The following is a 19240-nucleotide window of genomic DNA, read 5'->3' as shown; positions in this document are numbered from 1 at the left end:
AGGGTGACGTCAGGACGCATGCTCAATGTCACCCCACGTCATTTTACACATCGGCGAGTGGGCCCCGCCCCCGCTCACCAATCAGAAGATGCTGGCCATGGTCACTAAGATTAACATTCATCTATGTGCACTGGGACACAGTCCTTTATACCGATAGAGAAGTGCATCAACCAAAATAATTGTTTTAATTCTCAAATATGCAGTCACCTGGGAATCAGTGTTCTTCAACTCTACATGAAGTGGAACATTCATATGTTTTGTCTAATGAGGCAAATTATACAAAATCAGTTTACTGCAATTGGAGATTTCAGTAGTAACACAAAAATTTTATTTACCCAATTTCTTTATAAAGAATTCTACTGCACAGGAAATGATATTAAATAGAGGGCAACATGGAGCCTGGAGCATAATACACGACAGCAATAACACATCAAGGGCTTGAGATGACATATAATCATTGAGATATCTTACCATTTTATGACCTAGTGTCAGCTGTAACTCAGTTGGTAACACACCTGCCTCTTAATGATAAGATTCTGGGTTTAAATCTCACTCCAGGGCTTGAGCACAAAAATTAAGACTGACACTCCAGTGCAGAAACCGAGGGAGCATGGCACTGTCGGAGGTACCATCTTCCAAATGAGATGCTAAACCGAGGCCCCATCCACCTGCTTGGGGGATGGAAAAGATCCCATGATGCTATTTTGAAGGAAAGCAGGGGAGTTATCCCTGGTGTCCTGGCCAATATTTATCCCTCAGTTAACATCACAAAAAACAGATTATCTCGGCATTATTGCATTGCTGTTTGTGGGAGCTTGCTGAGTGCAACGTTTCCTGCATTAGAACAGTAACTACACTTCAAAAGTACTTCTTGGCTGTAAAGTGTTTTGAGATATCCGGTGGTCATGAAAAGAGCTATACAAGTACAAGCCTTTCTTTTTTCTTGGACCATACTGATAATTCAAAGTCATGTTTTTTACTAAAACAATTCAAAATGTCAAATAAAAATCAAGCAACTTAAGTATCACAGTTAATTGGAAATATAATGCTGAACAATTGAATTATTGAATCACTTTGAATTCATTGACACGGGCTTCAGAGTAGACTGTTATTGCTGGTTCACCATTTTTTTGGGGGGGGAGCGTGGGAAGGGGTGCGGTCGAGCTCTGTTGTTTGGGGTGGCTTGGTGGATGGTGATGGATCATTAGCTCTCTTTTATGTGTCATGCAATTAGGCCAGAAGTGATAGCATTCATTTTAATGGTCAGTACAAGGACCTTCATGCACCTCTCATTCGTAATGATTGTGACTGCCACCTCGAATGTAAAAATTTTACTGACCTATAAAAATTACAAAAAACCTATTATTTATCTGAATAATTCTGATGCCATTTACTGTTTGTAAAAAAAAAACGTCCAAACGCCAGTCAACGGGAGAATTAATGATTTCTTTCGACTGCAACAAAACTGCTTTAAGAAATTTGTGTTTCTCATTATTGATATGACTGATGTGTTGCACGCTCAACTGTGTAACATGATTTTTTTTTTGGCATGATTTCTTTTTGTAACACATTATCCTAGCGTAGTGTAGTCATGCTGCGTATGTGCCAGATTGTAAATTAGAAAAATAAATGATTGAAAAAATATTTAATACACCGGTAAGTTGTGTCTTGCACTTTCCATGCCCACAGCTTTAAGCCCTGGTGAGATTGTCTCAGTTAAATGTATAACCAATGACTTTGGCTGCTCATAGGGAGCCTATGATACCACCAGCTCTAGCTAGAAGAGTATGCAAGCTGCAGTTGGCTCTATCTTTGGAGATGGTCATATCTGTCATTTGTGGAGAGTAACAGTGTATACATTCCTGAAAAAGAAAAGCAACCACTTAACAATTAAATGATGATAGACTTTAAAAGAATACATTCATTTTTTTCCGTTGTTTGTACTAAAACCGAATCTAAGACACTAACCTTTCCTTTACTGGTACTTGTAAAATTACTTACTGGAAACTCTTAAGCTTCTAAATTAGCTAAGGTCCATATATTCAAGGGAACATAAGAGTTTGTTATACAATTCTTTCATTTCATGTCCTGGGGAGGTGGTTAAAAATGAAAGCCACTTGCTGTTTGGAGGTTCTTATAGGCCACCACCCCAGAGGTTCTGCCTCCCCATTTATGCAATAGAGACTGGTCAAGTGCGCAGATCTGCTCTGCTGTGGTGAATGTATCTTCTGCCCCCAGAGGACACTAAAACTCCTAGAACTGCTATACATTATGAAAGGACAAATTCTCAGTGATATTGGATATGGTGCAAAATGAATTGTGGTGCGGCAGTCAACGTATCCTGAATTGTTTTGAAATCTCAGATTTTGTATGCATGTTTAGCCATAAGCAATTAAAACTTGCCATTTGTGTTGTACATATAAGAAATTGCCATGTTAACTTTTTTTAGTTAGTGGGAAAGCAACTTTTTTCTGATGTTCCATTCCACAGTGCATTGGGCATGAATTAGTTAATTATCAGACTCTGAGGAGTGCTTTGTTAACATGAATGAAGTAATTAGTTTAGGTAAGGTTTCACATCATTTCAAAACATACATACATCATACCTGTCACCAAGTTGAGAATAGACTTTATATTTTTTTCCAAAGTGTATTTGATAATTTACTGTTGTTCCTCTGGCTTTTAATCGGCATAACAGAGTCTCCAGGGCCTTGGCTTTTAACAGGACCAGTTGTGCAGGCCAAAGCTTTTAGGGATTAGGGGAATAATAAAACTTCCTCAATTGGCTGTAGGAACACTGAACCTGTCTGGGAATTAAGAAGTTGGATCCTGTCCATCGCCTTTATTAATCACAGCTGCTGTTTGTTTACTTACGTTCTGCTGAAATAACTAATCACCTGGTGATCCGTTGATGAAAAATGATTTGTTTTAATCAAAATCTCATTCGAGGGTTAAGAAAACCTGAAAATGATCAATCACTTGGTTCTGTGTTGTCACTCAAGAATTTGGTGTGAAGGGAGTTTATGGAGCATTTCGAAATCCAAGTGCTGATTTCATCTTTCAAAATTAAGTCTGAAAATAAATGGTGCATATTAAACGCAGAGTTGATAAAGTGCCAGAAATACATTGACAAATCACTAAATTATGTGTTCATGTTGAAATATTTTCATACATTTCTCAGAGTAATTTTGCATTAAATCCAGGCTTAAAAATAAAGTCAAGTACCAGTCTAAAGGATTGCTTAGCTAGTACTTGTACAAGCTAACTCCAAAAACACATGCAAATTATTAAAAACAGTATTAAGCTTATTTGGACATTGTTCAAGCAATACATTTTCCCTAGCACATTAATCTGCACATAAATCTACCCAAGTCTGAGGAGAATTCTTATGTACCTGAAGCCAGAAGGTGCCTTTCCTTCAGTTCATGGCAGGAATTCTTGTAGTGCACCACTTTTAATTGAAGCACACTTTTTTTTTTGCCTTTGCACCAAATACTTCTGACTTTGATTCTGTTCCATGGCTGATTGATTTATTACCTCAGTCACAACTTCAAAAATCAGCATCATAAATTCCAGTTAATTTGGCACCTCTTCCAGAATGGCCACAATTCCCATGGCACCAGTTCTCCCCCACACGTGCTGTTTCTTTTCTTTATCCATGATCGCACAAAGACACGCGGACTTCAAATTTATTAGCTCCCAGTTTGTCTTTATTTCATTCTAATGTAGTAAACTCCTGTCATTTCATTTGAATGAGAATGACAGCCCAATATATGAATCAAAAACTTTACTCAAAGTGGCTATTTTGAAAGCCCAGTGCTGTTTATGTAACTGTCATCTCATCAGTTCCTTCACTTGTTATGCCCATTTAATGGAAGTTCTTCTCTCCCTTCCAATCGCAATTCAAACTTCAATGATGTCATGACTTGAGTTTTGGACTCTTCACATCTTTTTAATGTTTGATTTGTACATTCTCTGTAAAATCTCTGATGTCTTAGCACAGGTGTCACAGCACAAAAATATTCATGGCTTATTGGCAAAAAAAATACCAATCTGTATCACGCACTTCAGCTTTTCAATAGTGAGATAGTTAACACTCCTGTACTCATAACTCTTTCATGGATGTTCCATCGGGTTTCAGGCCCTTAGATTGTGTTCTTTTGTCCCACTCTTTTCAATATAAAGTAGACATTGCATTAAATAAAGGGGGCAGGGATAGAAACTTTAATCAAAAGTATGTGATACCGTGACCAGCTTCCCAGTACAGTTGCCACCACTTCTGGCAGGTGTGATGGTGCTTATGCAAATTTCCACCAAGTGTAATGAACAATGATGCTAATCACCACTGCTGTGATCTCTGCACCTCAGCTGTTGCTGAAGTATGGATTGGTGTTGGCTGCAGCTTCCAATCAGTTGTGAGTTTCCTGCTTGAAATGGTTGCGTTATTAACCCTTTATAAAAGGCACCATTGTACTTAACTTGTATGGGAATAGAAATGGTTAACGCTACTTGTCCAATGTGACTGCATGTAATAAGAAGGGTGGTATCAATGTGTAGAACTGTATTAGATTGTCTGAATTTTGTGTACAGTTCTGGCCGCCACATTACAGGACAGACATAATTGCACTGGAGAGAGTACAGAGAAGATTTACAGGAATGTTGCCTGGGCTTGAAAATTGCAACTATGAGGAAAGATTGGATAGGCTGGGGCTGTTTTCCTTGGAACTGAGAAGGATGATGGCTGACCTGATTGAGGTGTACAAGATTATGAAGGGGGCTAGAAAGAGTAGACAGGGATGCCCTGTTTCCTCTGGCAGAGGTCAATTGCCAGGCAGCACAAATTTAAGCTGATTGGTAGAAGGATTAGAGGGGACATGAGGAAAAACCTCTTCACCCAGAGAGTGGTGGGTGTTTGGAATTCACTGCCTGGTTTGGTGGTGGAGGCAGAAACCCTCAACTCATTTAAAAGGCACCTGGATCTACACCTAAAGTGCTGTAACCTGCAAGGCCTCGGACCAGGTGCTGGAAAGTGGGATTAAAATGGGCAGCTAGTTTTTAAAAAAAAATTTCTGTTTGGCCAGTGCAGGCACGATGGGCTGAATGTCCTCTTTCTGTGCTGTAACTTTTCTGTGGTTCTATGATAGGCGGGTCTGAGTCGTGGTGAAGATAGTTCCCTGAAATGGTTCCAAGCAAGCTCAACTATGGCAAAATTGTCGTTGTATAATTTCAGATATTGGCTTTACACATTTTGAAATCTAGGCAATGAAAGCATAAAGTTTAAGTTTCAATTGGGAGGGGCAGAGCTTCTTGTGTTCTTGTTCTAAGTAATCCTTTTCCTCACAACCTTGGAGACATGGGCAGAATGGTCCCAGATTTGCACAAAATTTAATTTTACCCGCCAGCCACAATGGCGGGTTTTCCCACCGTATCATCGCAGTCCCGCCTTATTTATTATGCAGCCATAGGAAACATGCTGTCTCACTGGCGGGTGACCTCTGATTTGCACACCATGCTGTTAGCTCACCGCTTCCTCACTGCCCAGGACTGCTCTGGTGAAGACATGGCCCCCAAAATCCAAGAGCAAAATTTTTACCTCAATGGGTGGGTGCGCACCCGACCCGCTCGAGCATAAAATTACACACGTTGACGTTTGGCGAGTGGCCCGATGTCAACACGCAGTCGCGCGATATTTCGGTCAATAGTTGTGCAAGGGAATCGGCAGCATGCCCGCTGACAATTAAAAGGCCTGGTAAGGCCATTAAAGTCTCAGTTAACTTACATTTTTCGCTGCCCGTCCAACCTTACGGTTGGCAGGCAGGCAAAAAGACCAAGTGGCCTTTGTGCTTTTTAGGAAACCTCGTCCACGCGCAGGATGAGGTTTCCAAAAGCAAATAAAAATAAAATAAAAATGTTAAAGTTTAATTAATAACATGTCCCTGCTCTTGTGACAGAATCACATGAGGGAACATGTTTTATAACATTTTTCAATTCTTCATTATTTGCAAGCGCGCGTGCGCGAAGTTCGCACTCCCCCCGCCCGCACAGGCAGCGATGAGCGCTGCTGCTCATGTTTCACGCTGGATGGGCCTTAATTGGCCCGTCAGTGTGAAATCACCTTCTGGCCCCGATCGTGGGCAGTGGTCGGCTTCCCGACTGCCCCCACCCGCCCCTGCTGAACCTGCCCGACAAGGGCTAAATTCTGCCCCAAGAAGAGTGCAGCCCCCCCCCCCATTTAGTGACACACCTCTGGGACGCCTTCTGGACACCATGGAGGCCTGCCGCGATGTCCTCTACTGCCCACTCTGGCCGCAGGAGGCCCATCAGTCTCATCACTCCGGCTTGGGAGGAAGTGACAGAGGTGGTCAGTACCAATGGCTGCACATGAGGTCAGCCATCCAGTGCAGAAAACGGATAAATGATCTCATCCATGCCGCCAGGCTGAGGCAATCATCTTATCACTCTAAACTCTCGCAATCGTAAGGATATCACACATTCACTGGCATCTCAAGGGACATCACCACTCACTCTCACACACACCATCACATCTCCATCTGGCCTCATCTCCTCTGGAGACTGCCTCCTCAGCCCTCACCATCTTGAGGCCGCTTGCACAGGTCAACATGTGCCTCCACACACACCCTGGGATACCTCCCTTCTCCAGCACAGCCCTCGCCCAGCAGCCTCTTCCCTTGCCTGAGGCCACTTCTCCTCCTTCCCCAAGCAAACCCTAGCCCTGCACCCATTGAAAAGCCACCCCTGCCTTACGGCTGGTCAGGTAGGTAGAGACCCGCCCTTAAGCCCCACTAAGAGTTATGTGGTGCTGCATGCAAAGTTTGGTGCTGATGATTGCTAGTGCTGTCCAAAGCAAGCAACTCGCGAAGTCTCGAGCAAAGTGCAGCTCACCAGTTGCATGTCACTTATGTACAGTTGTGAAACAGAGCGGCATGCAATCACACCAGATGATTCAGCGTGAGGGGATGATTGTGGCAAGCAGGGCTTATAATGAGATGCTAAAGTTTTGAAATTGGGTTCCCAACATGCAGCGGCAGGAAACATGGCCTGCCATTGATGGGCAGAGCGGATGATCACAAACTGGTTTCACAACAGCATGAAACCGATTTTTGGCTGCCTTGCCAAATGTTATTTCACCCTCGCCCACCATGACACCCGATGCCAACGGGGCTGGAAAATTCTGGTCATAGTTCCTCATAGCCTAAGACTTGAGTGTCCACCTACTGCAACCAGAGTACCAGGCATCAAGTGCTAGCCTATTATATTAGATCATGAAAAGGCTCCAAACCACTGCCCAACAAGGTGAAGAACGTTCAACACCCAGCTTTATAGCAGCCGGCTATTACACTCGGATAGCTGCCACATTTAGAGAAAACTTTTAGGATGTGAATTTGTACAGGCCCAGACCTTCTCCAGCTCCTAATTCGGCTGTCTCCAGTACCTTCCACCTGAATCAGTCCACTTCAAAACAATTATTGCCTGAGTTCCATGTTCATTCATAAATGAAACCCCACTTTCAAGAAGTATTCACTCTCAATTGCTAAAGAGGTTTCTAAACCTGTGAGGATTGTTACAGGATATGGCAAAGTAATAGTGCATAGTTTTGTTACATGTGAAAACAAATGAATTATCTTTCTCAGGAGGGAAGAAGCAGCTGTGCTGATATACGATCATTAGTTTTTAAAAGATTGCTGCAGTGCAGATTCAGAAGTGCTGTTGGTGATAATTATCATGTCTCATTGCTGTGGTTGTATCACTAAACACCCATAGAGCAAAACACTTGGATTTTTTTGATTTGCTCCAGAAGTCTGATTATATTTTATAGGTATTTATTTGGAGAGCGTTACAAGTGTTGTAAGGCCCTGGCTGCCTTTTCCTCTGCTTGCTGTTCAATGTTTATCTCTGGTGGGTAGTGGGATAACAAAGATTTAGATTGGTGAATCAGATGTCACTAATTGTCAAACGGCTTCATGACAGAGTGCTGACAGATTGCCAGGAGGATTTAAAGTGGAAGTGGGCTTTACTGAATTATAACTTGCCACTTAGTGCTACAGGAAGGATGTAGTGGTCTAACTGTTGATGGCTATCAGTTGTATTTGCTCCAGGCTGTTTCCAGCCAGCAGTTTGAACTGTGGGAGATCTTCCAGTTAGCTCAAGTGACATACAAGCTGTCCCTGGAGCTGAAATAGGCACCACAAGGAATAGACTTCCTTTGCATGGGCACCACCTCACCATCAAGTGATCCCAAGCTCCTCCTTAGCCAAAGAGATTACTGGGCTGATGCCTGACTGGACAGATGCCAACCCCATTGACCCCCCCCCCCCCCCCCCCCCCCACCATAGAGACCACATGCTATCAAAAGACCCTTCTCTTTTGCTCCTTCCACCTTCCATCGTGACCTGAACGCCTGGACTAGGAATGACCACCATGGCCTGCCAACTCTGAACCCATCCAAGTACCCACCCCCAGCTATGTAGAGCCATCAATTTGTGCACAGCTGCCATGAAGCCTGCAAGGTAATATATATTCTGTACTGTATTATTACTTTAGAACACACTTTTATACCACTCTTTGTTGCCCCCTGCCCCCAATAATGAGTGATTGGGAAAACTTTCTTTTAACAACATTTTGATTTATATCATTATTTATTAGAATGCATTTGTCCTTTGAAAGTTGTTAATTCCTAGAGACAGAAACAATTGTCATATTTCTGTAATAAGTGCAAAACATTACGCCAGAAAAAAATAATGAAGTGTTAAAGAAAAAAAAGAAGCAACTTGCATTTTTATGGTGTCTTTCAAGACCTCTGGACATCCCAGAGCACTTCACAGTCATTAAATACTTTTGAAGTCTAGTCACTGTTGCAAGGTAGGGAAACAGGGTAGCCAATTTGTGCACAACAAGGTCCCCTAAACAGCAATGTGATAATGACCAGATATTTTGTTTCAGTACTATGGTTGAGGGATACATATTGGCCAGGATGCTCAGGAGAATGCCCTTGCTGTACTTCAGTACAGATGTCAAATTCAGATTCCTAATTAATGCCTATTTTATTATCCTCTAACCAGCTGCCTTCCAAACTCATCGCATTCCTCAGTGGGTAAATCCTAGTCTCTGTTCCAGTGTGGAGCCAGTTAGACACCATGAGCCACTGCAAATTCATTCTGCAGGCTGTAGAACGAATTAATGGTATTTTGAAAGCTGAAAATATACGTCATCACTACAAAGTTTAATTTTTCCAAATTGGAGAACTTAGCTCCTCATAAATAATCATAGCAGCTCGTACAAACTTGATTACTAGGGAAAGATCCCTGTGACCTGCTACATCAACAAGCATTTATTGCTGCTGTGTCCGAGGTAGCGTATGTAACTTGGGGGTGCTCGTCATCATTCACGTGCGGAGATTCTTAAGCACATCTGGATTAATTTTTTCACTAGCATTACTCTTGCCAGTTATTCATAATGACCTTTTCATTGCTGCCTCATTCTGCAAAATGTTCATTAATGTGACAACTTTCTTCTGGTTTAATCCATTGATGAGGAATGTTTTAAAAAAAAAAAAATCAAGTCCAAAATAACTCCTTAATTGTTTCCAAATTATGTATTCCAGCCTGTTCAGGAACATTTTAAGCACTTGTCAATGAAGCACAATACTTCTAGGGTCCTAGCCAACATTTAAAAAACAACCTGAAGCACTAAAACAGATCAATTTGTCTCTTTTTCATTTGCTTTCCCATGACTTACTGTACACAAATGGCTTGCCTTGTTTACATCCAAAACAATTGTGACTACATTTGAAAAGTATTTAATTGGCTGTGAGAATCTGAGGACAGGAAAGATGTTGTACAAATGTATTCTTTCTTTGGTTGAAAGCATGGGAAATAGTCCCAGAAACTTGATCCTGAATTCCAGTCAAAACCATGAGTCAATTTCTAATTTTAAATTAAGAAAAAAAGGGAGAAGGCCAGGCTTCAAAGTGTAGAACATCACCCAAAGTTGAGAAGAGTAAATGAGAAAAAAAGGTAAGTCAGCAATGGATAAGTTGCAACTGAGAGAGGTTTTAAAATTTTGAAGGATATAGGAAGGAGGAAAATTGATGAAGGTAGGAGACATATTATTTGATAGAACCTCAAACTGAGATGAGTTGGAGTAGGAGACAAGGTAACGAGTCATAGGGCAGAATTGTCCCAGATTCGCACTAGTGTAGTAGCAAGTGTGAAAAAAGGTGTTTTACCTGCCAGCCGCAATGGCGGGTTTTCGCGCTGTATCCTCCCCTTCCAGCCTCGTTAATTATGCAGCCACAGGAAAGACAGCATCTCGCTGGCGGGCGGCCTCCAGTTTGTCCGCCATGCTGTTACCTCACCGCTTCCTCAGGCCAGGTGCCCTATTTAAACTGCAGTCGTGCACACAATTCTCAATGCTTGTAGCCCAGGACTGCTCCAGTGAAGACATGGCCCCAAAAGCCAAGAAGAGTACAGCCCCCAATTCAGTGACCCACCCCTGGGATGCCTTCTGGATGCTGTGGAGGCCCACCACAGTGTCCTGTACCCCCGCTCTGGCTGCAGGAGGCTCATCAGTCTCACCACTCCGGCTTCGGAGGAGGTGGCAGAGGTGGTCAGGGCCATCGCTGCATACAAGTGGTCAGCCATCCAGTGCGGAAAAAGGATGAATGAGCTCAGCTGCCACCAGGTTAAGTAACCATCTAATCACTCTAAACTCTCTCACTCACAAGCTCATCACACCTTCACTAGCATCTCACTCACTGCCAGCTCAAAGTACATCACCACTCACTCTCTCACACACACCCTCACATCTCCATCTGGCCTCATCTCCTCTGGAGGCTGCCTCCTCAGCCCTCACCACCTTGAGGCCACGTGCACAGATCAACATGTGCCTCTGCGCACATCCTGGGATATCCCCTTCCCCAGTACAGCCCTTGCCCCTTGCCCTGCAGCCTCTTCCCTTACCTGAGGCCACTTCTCCCCTTCCCCAAGTAAGCCCTAGCCCTGCAGCAATTGAAAAGCCAAACCCACCTTACAGCTGATCTGGTCGGTAGAGACCTGTCCGTGAGCCCCCCTAAAAGTGATGTGGTGCTACCTGCGAAGCCTGGAGCTGATGATCGTGAGTGCTGTCAGAAGCAAAGTAGGCAAACAAACCTCGAATTCCCGAGTGAAGGGCAGCTCACCTGGTGCACATCACTTAAGTACAGTTGAGAAGTACATCGGCGTGCAATCACACCGACGTGCCCGGATGATCCAGTGTGGGGAGGATGATTCTGGCGAGCAGGGCTTATCATGAGATGCTGAAGTATTGAAATGAGGTTCCCGATGTGCGGTGGTGGGAAACAGGGTCCGCCATTGACGGGTAGAGCGGGCGATCGCAACGTGGTTTCACAATGGTGTAAAACCGATTTTTGGCCTTCTAGCCTTATTGTCCGCTCACAACTGCCATGATGCCCACCACCAATGGGACCGGACGATTCTGCCCATAGTTTCAACACAGTGAGGACGTGGAAGGGAGGAAAGAGCATGTTGGATGGCATCTTTGGAAATGAGAAGGAACAAGTGAGGAAAGTTCACAGGACCACTAACTATAGTAGTAATCTAAGATGGTGTCGAGTAAGAAAGGTTGCATGAGATGATTGGAGACAAGAGAAAATTAAACAGTGAGTTTAAGCAACTGTGCACATTACACACCTGCCCATTGGTATATGTTTTGGTGGGTCCTCTGTTGAGCAGTATTATGTTGGTCAGCACTACAGAGACAGAGTCCACTGGGTGATGGCATTGGTAACTTCTGGGTCTTACTGCACAGTTATGTGCGACAGGTTTAAAATTGTTTGTGAAGTATGACAAGGCATGGGGTGACATCAAACACAATGAGTGTTATTTGTGTCATTTAAAAGCACCAGATAGAAAAAGTTGACATGCTTTTTTTTTTTAAAAGTCTTGAAAATTGTACCAAAATTTTGAACCATATTAACATTCTGATCCCACGATGTTTGAACAGTTTAACCACCCATGTCCTAGTCCCACTGTTGTGTTGGTTTATCAGATGTAGTTTTCCAATTGTGTCCTGGGAGACCAATGGACCAGTGATTTTTCTCTTCATGCGTCCAGTTGGTGAGTGTGACTAACTTTGTCGAAAGAGTTTCCCATCTCCCCCACCCCCACACCCCACCCCCCTCCTTCCCATGTTGTACAGAAGCCAGCTCTAATTTGAACTTGCTGGCATTCTATTTCCACTTAGTACAATGAAATATTCTGGAACTTTCCAGATGATTATAATTAACTGAGAGTGGAAGACATATGCTTATTTTTCTTTCCCAGCAATTCTTTTTCTGAGATAAATGGGGTTGGTTGGCAATACATTTTGTTGGCTCACTTGCACGCTACTTCAGACACCTTCCCCATGAGTATCAGATAATAAAGTCTGATTTCAGCCTTGTGGAATGGAGAGGTGTTAGATAGAACAGAGGCACTTTTCTTTGGTATAAGAAACAATGCCACACACTTCCCAGTACTCAAGTCGTCAGGTGTTGGCAGAAAGCTGGGAGCTGATCATCTTCCCATCCATTATGAAATGGTGAGTGTCATAGCAGCATCTAAAGACCTTACAAAATAGCTGGCAAAATATATCCATGTTTAGCTTTTTTTTAAATTTTCCCAGCAAAGAGATATGGCTTGTGGAGATTATTTAACTCCTGAGATGTGATGCTGCCTCCTTTCTCAGCTGCTCCTTGCTCTATTCAAAAGATAACTAAATTTGGAAGGAAGAGCCTCCAGGAGGCTTAGTGGCAGAGAGCTGCTGTACCAACATCCCGTGCCGCAAATTTGAGCCCATGGCTCCTTATAGCAAAGTCTCTGTTGAGCAGGCTTGGAGGGTAGCCAAGGTTATAGTCGTTCAGGTTTCATTTTCTAATATTGAATCTCTTTCAAAAATAAAATATGTAATTTCTCTCCCTCATCCATTTCTACTGTCATAAAATAATGAGAAACAATGCATTTTCAATGACCTAATCACAAGTTTGCAATTTAAAATTACTCGTTAGTGAGATTTAGTTGAGAGAGGCCTTGGCAACAGAGTGAAAAATGAGAATGGTTCTAATCTGGAAGGGCATGTTTATAAAGGCTGGATTAAATGCCACCATTTTGGACAAAAAAAACCAGCTGTGGTCACGTCTCAGACGAAAATTTAGGGGAAATAGCTTTGTCTGCAAGACCAAAACACAACCGGGTCTTTGGTTGAGCTTTCATTAACTTGACAGAATAACCCTGCATTGTACTATCAGTGACACAAAAGAGAAATAACACGATTTGGACAGAAAACTGGTGACCGAGCCACAGGAACTTTGGTGTTAATATTTGGAGTAGAATTGGAATGAGTGTTAGTGGATGGCCATCTAATATACAAGTGATAGCCCCCCTTGAACCTAGTCAGCTTATGATGTTGTTTATTCTTCTTGAGGTCATTTGTGGAATATTTTGTGCTTGCCAAGGTAAGGATGTTCCCCTCCACATGAGCATTAAGATGGATTTGTCCTGGTGTGGTGAAGATGGAAGCTGCATTGTCTATCAATGTGCTTGAACCTTAACCTAAGAAAGAAAAGGGCAGTCTGCATTTTTCTAGTGTATTATTACAGTACCACAAACGCCTGCCAATATCTCACACCTTGACTTACTGTTCAGCAGGTAGTGATTGTTATGTAGGCAGAATGAATGCCTCCGACAGGACCAATGTAACATTCCTAATCTAATTTTTGTGGCATCCTGTTACTTCACCATGATGGCTACTTTTGTGAAAACCTCGACTGCTTAATCTAATTTCTTTAGTAGAACTTTCATTTTGTCAATCCAAGCAAAATTCAAACCCAGATGTCACCATTGGAAATACAGCATTGACCTGTATAGAGATGGTTGAGTAAAATCCAAACTTTGATTTTCCTTAAATGAGATGTCAACATTCCATTTCTCTTTCCATTCTAGATTGAGGAGGATACCTGGCAGAAGTACTACCTAGAAGGGGTAGCAAATGAGATGTACACAGAGTATCTGTCCAGTGCCTTCATAGGCTTGTCATTTCCTGCAGTTTGTGAGTAAGTAAATAAGAGCATTTTTGACAATTATCTCCAACACTCGCTTTAAACTCATTAGTAAGCCCTGACTAACCCCTCTAAATGCAGTGACTGACAGAACACTCTTATCAACTTTTTCAGTTGTGCAAAGTATTTGATCCAAGAATTCCTGTGCACACCTTGGATTTTTTCCCAAGCCTCATTTACATGAGCAGCACTTGTGTCCCTGTGTATACCCTACAGTCTCAACATTGACCACCAGCCATAACCATTACTTTAGCCTTTTTACTCCTGGCTGTTGGAGCTGGCAGTTTCAGTATCTCTTCTTCCTACCTGCCTTCATACACTTGCTTATGGCTCTCATCTTCAACTCTGGATGTATACCTTCTCCCACTCAACATCTGGCTATGCATCACCCTGGAAAGGGGTTTAAGACACCTCCTTGCATATAGAGCGCAATAAAAATTTAAGCTGCTGTTGTCTGATTCAAGACAGACCCTTACGTCTGCACAGCTCCACATTTTCCTGTTAATTCAATGTGAAATGTAGAAACTTTGATCTCCAGATTTGCCCTAACTTGAAGTTTGGACTGGACATGTCAGGACAAATTCAGAAGTAGGGACAGTGCTATAGAATCACTCAGTACTCTAGTGACAAGGTTATGTGCTCATTTAATGTAGAACTGGGTAGATGAGAGAAAATAAGCAATATGGAGATCAGATGGTTCAGTAAGTGAAGCATTATCCTTCACCACTGAGACCCAAATTCAAGGCTTGCTCAGACAAATGGATTAAAATCTTCTCTGTCTGCTGGCTGGGAGAGGTGAATGTGAATTGAGTTTAGACTGTTTCAGCCCAGTTTTAACTGTGTACACAGAACTATGCTCTCTATTGTCATTTTTAAAAATTCATTCATTCATGGGATGTGGGCTTCGCTGGCTAGGCCAGCATTTATTGCCCATCCCTAGTTGCCATCAAGAAGGTGGTGGTGAGCTGCCTTCTTGAAATTGGCAGTCTTACCCCAAAGTTGTGAGAATGCCTTATGTGTGAAATAAAGATGTCACACTATGCTGAGAATGGGGCTAAGGCATATTGCTGGTGTAAATTAGAGCTCTGAATCTCACCAAGCTCTATTTGACCCAGAATGCCTAAAGTGAGAACATTATCTATTCTCGATTCTTGGATTCATTGTCCTGTTAAGAACAAACAGAATTGACCAAAATGATTAGGTTAAAGAGAGACAGAGGGCAATATTTTTATGTCAGGCAGACCTGTTTCCTGGTTGCGCTACCAGACAATTTTCAAGTTCCATATCAGACCCTCTTAGCTTCATTTCAATCCTTATCTAAAGACTTTGCCACCCCCCCCCCCCCCCCCCCCACCCGATTCATCATTTCTCAGTGCTGCTTCCATCACTCTCTTCCGCTTGGTGTTGGGTCCTGTCATTATCTGTTCCTTACCCAATAAAGCTCCTACTCCTTCTCCCCTTACCACTCTGTGTCTTCTATGGCCAGGATTTTATGGCCCCGCCACATTGTGTCTCCCCCCGGCGGATGCGGCGAGCCATTTAAATCTCCATTCCGTTCGGCGGGACTGTAATATCCCACCGGGCAGGAGGGACTGTAAAATCCTGCCCCATGTCTACCTCCTCTTGCTATTATCTCTCTGCTCAATGTCAGTTCCACTGCTCATCAGCCCCCTTCCCTCCCCACCTTTGCTGTTCTCTCTCCTGCCTAGTACTGTTCTGACTACTTTCTCCTCTCTGGCAATTACTGTTCCGTATCCATTAGTACATATAATTAAAAGTCCTGTGAATAACAGTCACACATTAAATGTGACAGCCTATACATTTAATCTGAGAATGAGCTATTTGCAAGATGCAAAAAAATTATCCATCACACTTTCCTGCTTGGTTCCAATAACTACTATCTGTCAAGTTAACTACACTGATTCACTCAAAAATGTTGAAGTAATCCTTCATAAAACAGCAGTGAAAAACCATTTATAAGGAGAACACAGCAGTACTGAGAATTTCTACATATCCCAGTTACTCACAAAGGGTAATGTTCTAAAATAGGAGGTAGTTTGTATCCTCCACATTGTGGTTTAGTAGCATGGTATGTTGGTATACTGATATGCTACTCACATTGTTAAGTATAGGTCTCATTGTGCTTTGTATGATGTGCCTAATCTGAACTGGGTTGCAAAGGTTGTAAGGTTGAGTCAACCTCCTTCGTGAATCTCCTAGTAACTGCCAAATGTTACTGGAAGAAAAATGTACAGCTATCTTCTTGACCTCCTCAAAAATAGCATGGAGCATCAACTTGTCACCTAATATAAGGTATTATTTTTCTATTTGGAAAGGTTAATGAAATTTAATGTTGGAACAGGAATGTAAGAAACCCCATTCAACCCGCTGTGGAGAGTTAAGATGCACAATTAAAATAAATCTGGGTTCCAAAGCAGACAGCTGTGTATAGTGCCTAGTATAAATAGACTAATTGATGATGATTCTTCCAAATATGTCATCAGAAGTGATGGGTAGGTATTTCAGTGATGTGCAAGGCATGCCCTAGGTCAGGGCAAAGATAACCATGAATGTGAAGAAGAAATCAAATTCAATTGAGCTCAACAAATGGAATTGGATTGGGCTTCCCAATGTAAGTAGAGTGTATGAAAGCAGTTAATGTCTTAGTATGGTAATTACAGTTCAGATTTTGGATTTCCCCTCGGGAGAAGCAGATTACTTTATTACAAGAGTCATGTTCATATACCAAACAACAGTCGCCTTGTCATGGTAATGGCTGCTTGGAAAACTCGCATCATCTGTTCTCATGGGGTTAATGAGATTTAAACAAGGAGGGGTTGTTATTGTCGACTAATGATGCAGTGCCACAAGGAAGTGATGATCAATGAATGCAGATGTTCTAATGAGATTTAGGAATCGCCTAAAAATCTTCACTTGACACATAGGTTTTGCCTAGAGACTCAATTATCCTGTTTTCTAGTTTAAATTAAAGAGACCTCATTATTCACGTTCTCATGTCCTTGCTAGTGTTAGATGGATAATGCTATCCAATTCTCTTTAATTAAGCCCTATGATAATCAATATGTCCCCTTGTATATTGTTGCACAAATTAATCCATGTTAACATTACTGTAAATACAGCTGTTTTATAGAATCATGTTAGGAAAGACCAAGATATCATTAAACAGATGAAAAGTTCTAAAATATAAGCACTGGAGCTGATTATTTTCAAATCATTGGATGAAGAATCATTGAGATTGTACGATGTGGATTCTGTGCCGGACATTCTGAAATATTTGGTTGGATAACTTGCTTTAAAACTGTAGGACCGCTTGGAGTTATTTCCAGATTCTTTTACTGTAAAACTTAATGGCCTGGATTTTGCAGTTGTAATGATGGTGAAACTACAGCATTCACCGTAATTACAACTGTGAAACTGACAGCAACATCTTGCACCCAGACATGCGTAGTTAAATCCGGAACTCCAGAAGCTGCAGTCAGTGATTCCCTGCTTCTCCACAGGGAGTGCTGTTGCTAAGTTCCAGCATATGAATTAGGAGCAGGAGTAGGCCACTTGGTCCCTCGAGCCTGCTCTGCCATTCAATAAGATCGTGGCTGATCTGATTGTAACCTCAACCCCACATTCCTGCCAGCCCGATAACCTTTCACCCCCTTGTTAACCAAGAATCTATGTAGCTCTGTCTTAAAAATATTCAAAGACTCTGCTTCCACCGCCTTTTGAGGAAGAGAATTCCAAAGACACTCAACCCTCTGAGAGAAACAATTTCTCCTCATCTCTGCCTTAAATCAGCGACTTTTATTTTTAAACAGTGACCCCAAGTTCTAGATTTTCCCACAAGAGGAAACATCCTCTCCACATCCACCCTGTCAAGACCCCTCAGGGCCATAAAGACTTCAATCAAGTCGCCTCTTACTCTTCTAAACTCCAGGGGATACGAGCCTAACCTGTCCAACCTTTCCTTTCCTCATAAGACAACCCACCCATTCCTGGTATTAGTCTAGTAAACCTTCTCTGAACTGTTTCTAACGTACTTACATCTTTTCTTAAATAAGGAGACCAGTACTGTACACAATACAGATGTAGTCTCACCAGTGCCCTGTACAACTGAAGCATAACCTCCCTACTTTTGTAATCAATTTCCCTCACAATAATGATAACATTCTATTAGCTTTCCTAATTACTTGCTGTACCTGCATACTAGCCTTTTGTGATTCATACACTAGGACACCCAGACATCCCTCTGAATCTCAGAGCTCTGCAATCTCTCTCCATTTAAATAATAAGCTTTTTTATTCTTCTGCCAAAATGAACGATTTCACATTTGCTCTCATTATACTCTATTTGCCAGATCTTTGCCCACTCACTTAGCCAATCTATGTCACTTTGTAATCTGCTTATGTCCTCTTCACAATTTACTTTCCTACCTATCTTTATGTCATCAGCAAATTTAGCAACCATTCCTTCATCCAAGTCATTTATATAAATTGTGAAAAGTTGAGGCCCCAGCACTGATCCCTATGGCGTATCACTTGTCATATCCTGCCAACCAGAAAAAGATCCATTTATGCCAACTCCCTGCTTCCTGTTAGCTGGCCAATCTTCTATCTATGCCAATATGTCATCCCCATACCAGCAGACGAAAATCCTTTGAAATTCCTTGAATTGATGTGAGCTTCCACTTTTACACTTGGTCTGACTGTAAAAATCCTTGATAAGTAATGTCTTGTTCAGTGAGGTGCAACTGGTTTTTTAATGGTGTACTGAATTCATAATTGCTAATGAACAATCTCACTGGCTCTGAAAAAACTAATTTTATATTTGTGGAATATCAAATGTCTCCATTATGATAAAAATTCCATAGGTTTAGAATAACTTTTAAAGTTCTTTTATGATATTTAAGTTTCTACTGTAACCCCATTTATATGTCCCAATCTTTATTTTGCTCTCTGTAAAATGATAAAAATGTGAAGGATAATCAGTGCTTTTAACTTCCTGATTTTGCTGCCTGGGAGAGTTCTTCAATGGCTGCTTAACTCGCTTGATGACATCACTAGGGCAAAATTTTCCAGCCCCAACTAACATATATGAAGGCTGGGGGCTGTGGGGG

The 19240-nt window shown here is 42.0% G+C and overlaps 1 protein-coding gene across 5 annotated transcripts in view; it reads left to right on the top strand.

Annotated features, from left to right (window-relative positions):
- kcnma1a (potassium large conductance calcium-activated channel, subfamily M, alpha member 1a) overlaps positions 1-19240 on the top strand; it is a 779423-nt gene that overhangs the window by 595847 nt on the left and 164336 nt on the right. For all 5 annotated transcript variants that reach the window (XM_078530812.1, XM_078530811.1, XM_078530810.1 and 2 more), the window contains exon 15: positions 13997-14106. In XM_078530812.1, the coding sequence (XP_078386938.1) occupies positions 13997-14106 (110 nt within the window). The remainder of the gene's footprint in view (positions 1-13996; positions 14107-19240) is intronic.

The sequence above is a fragment of the Cetorhinus maximus genome, chromosome 27 (assembly GCF_964194155.1).
Source record: "Cetorhinus maximus chromosome 27, sCetMax3.hap1.1, whole genome shotgun sequence".
In the NCBI taxonomy this organism is placed as follows: Eukaryota; Metazoa; Chordata; class Chondrichthyes; order Lamniformes; family Cetorhinidae; genus Cetorhinus; species Cetorhinus maximus.
This window is presented reverse-complemented; position numbering and strand designations above follow the sequence as displayed.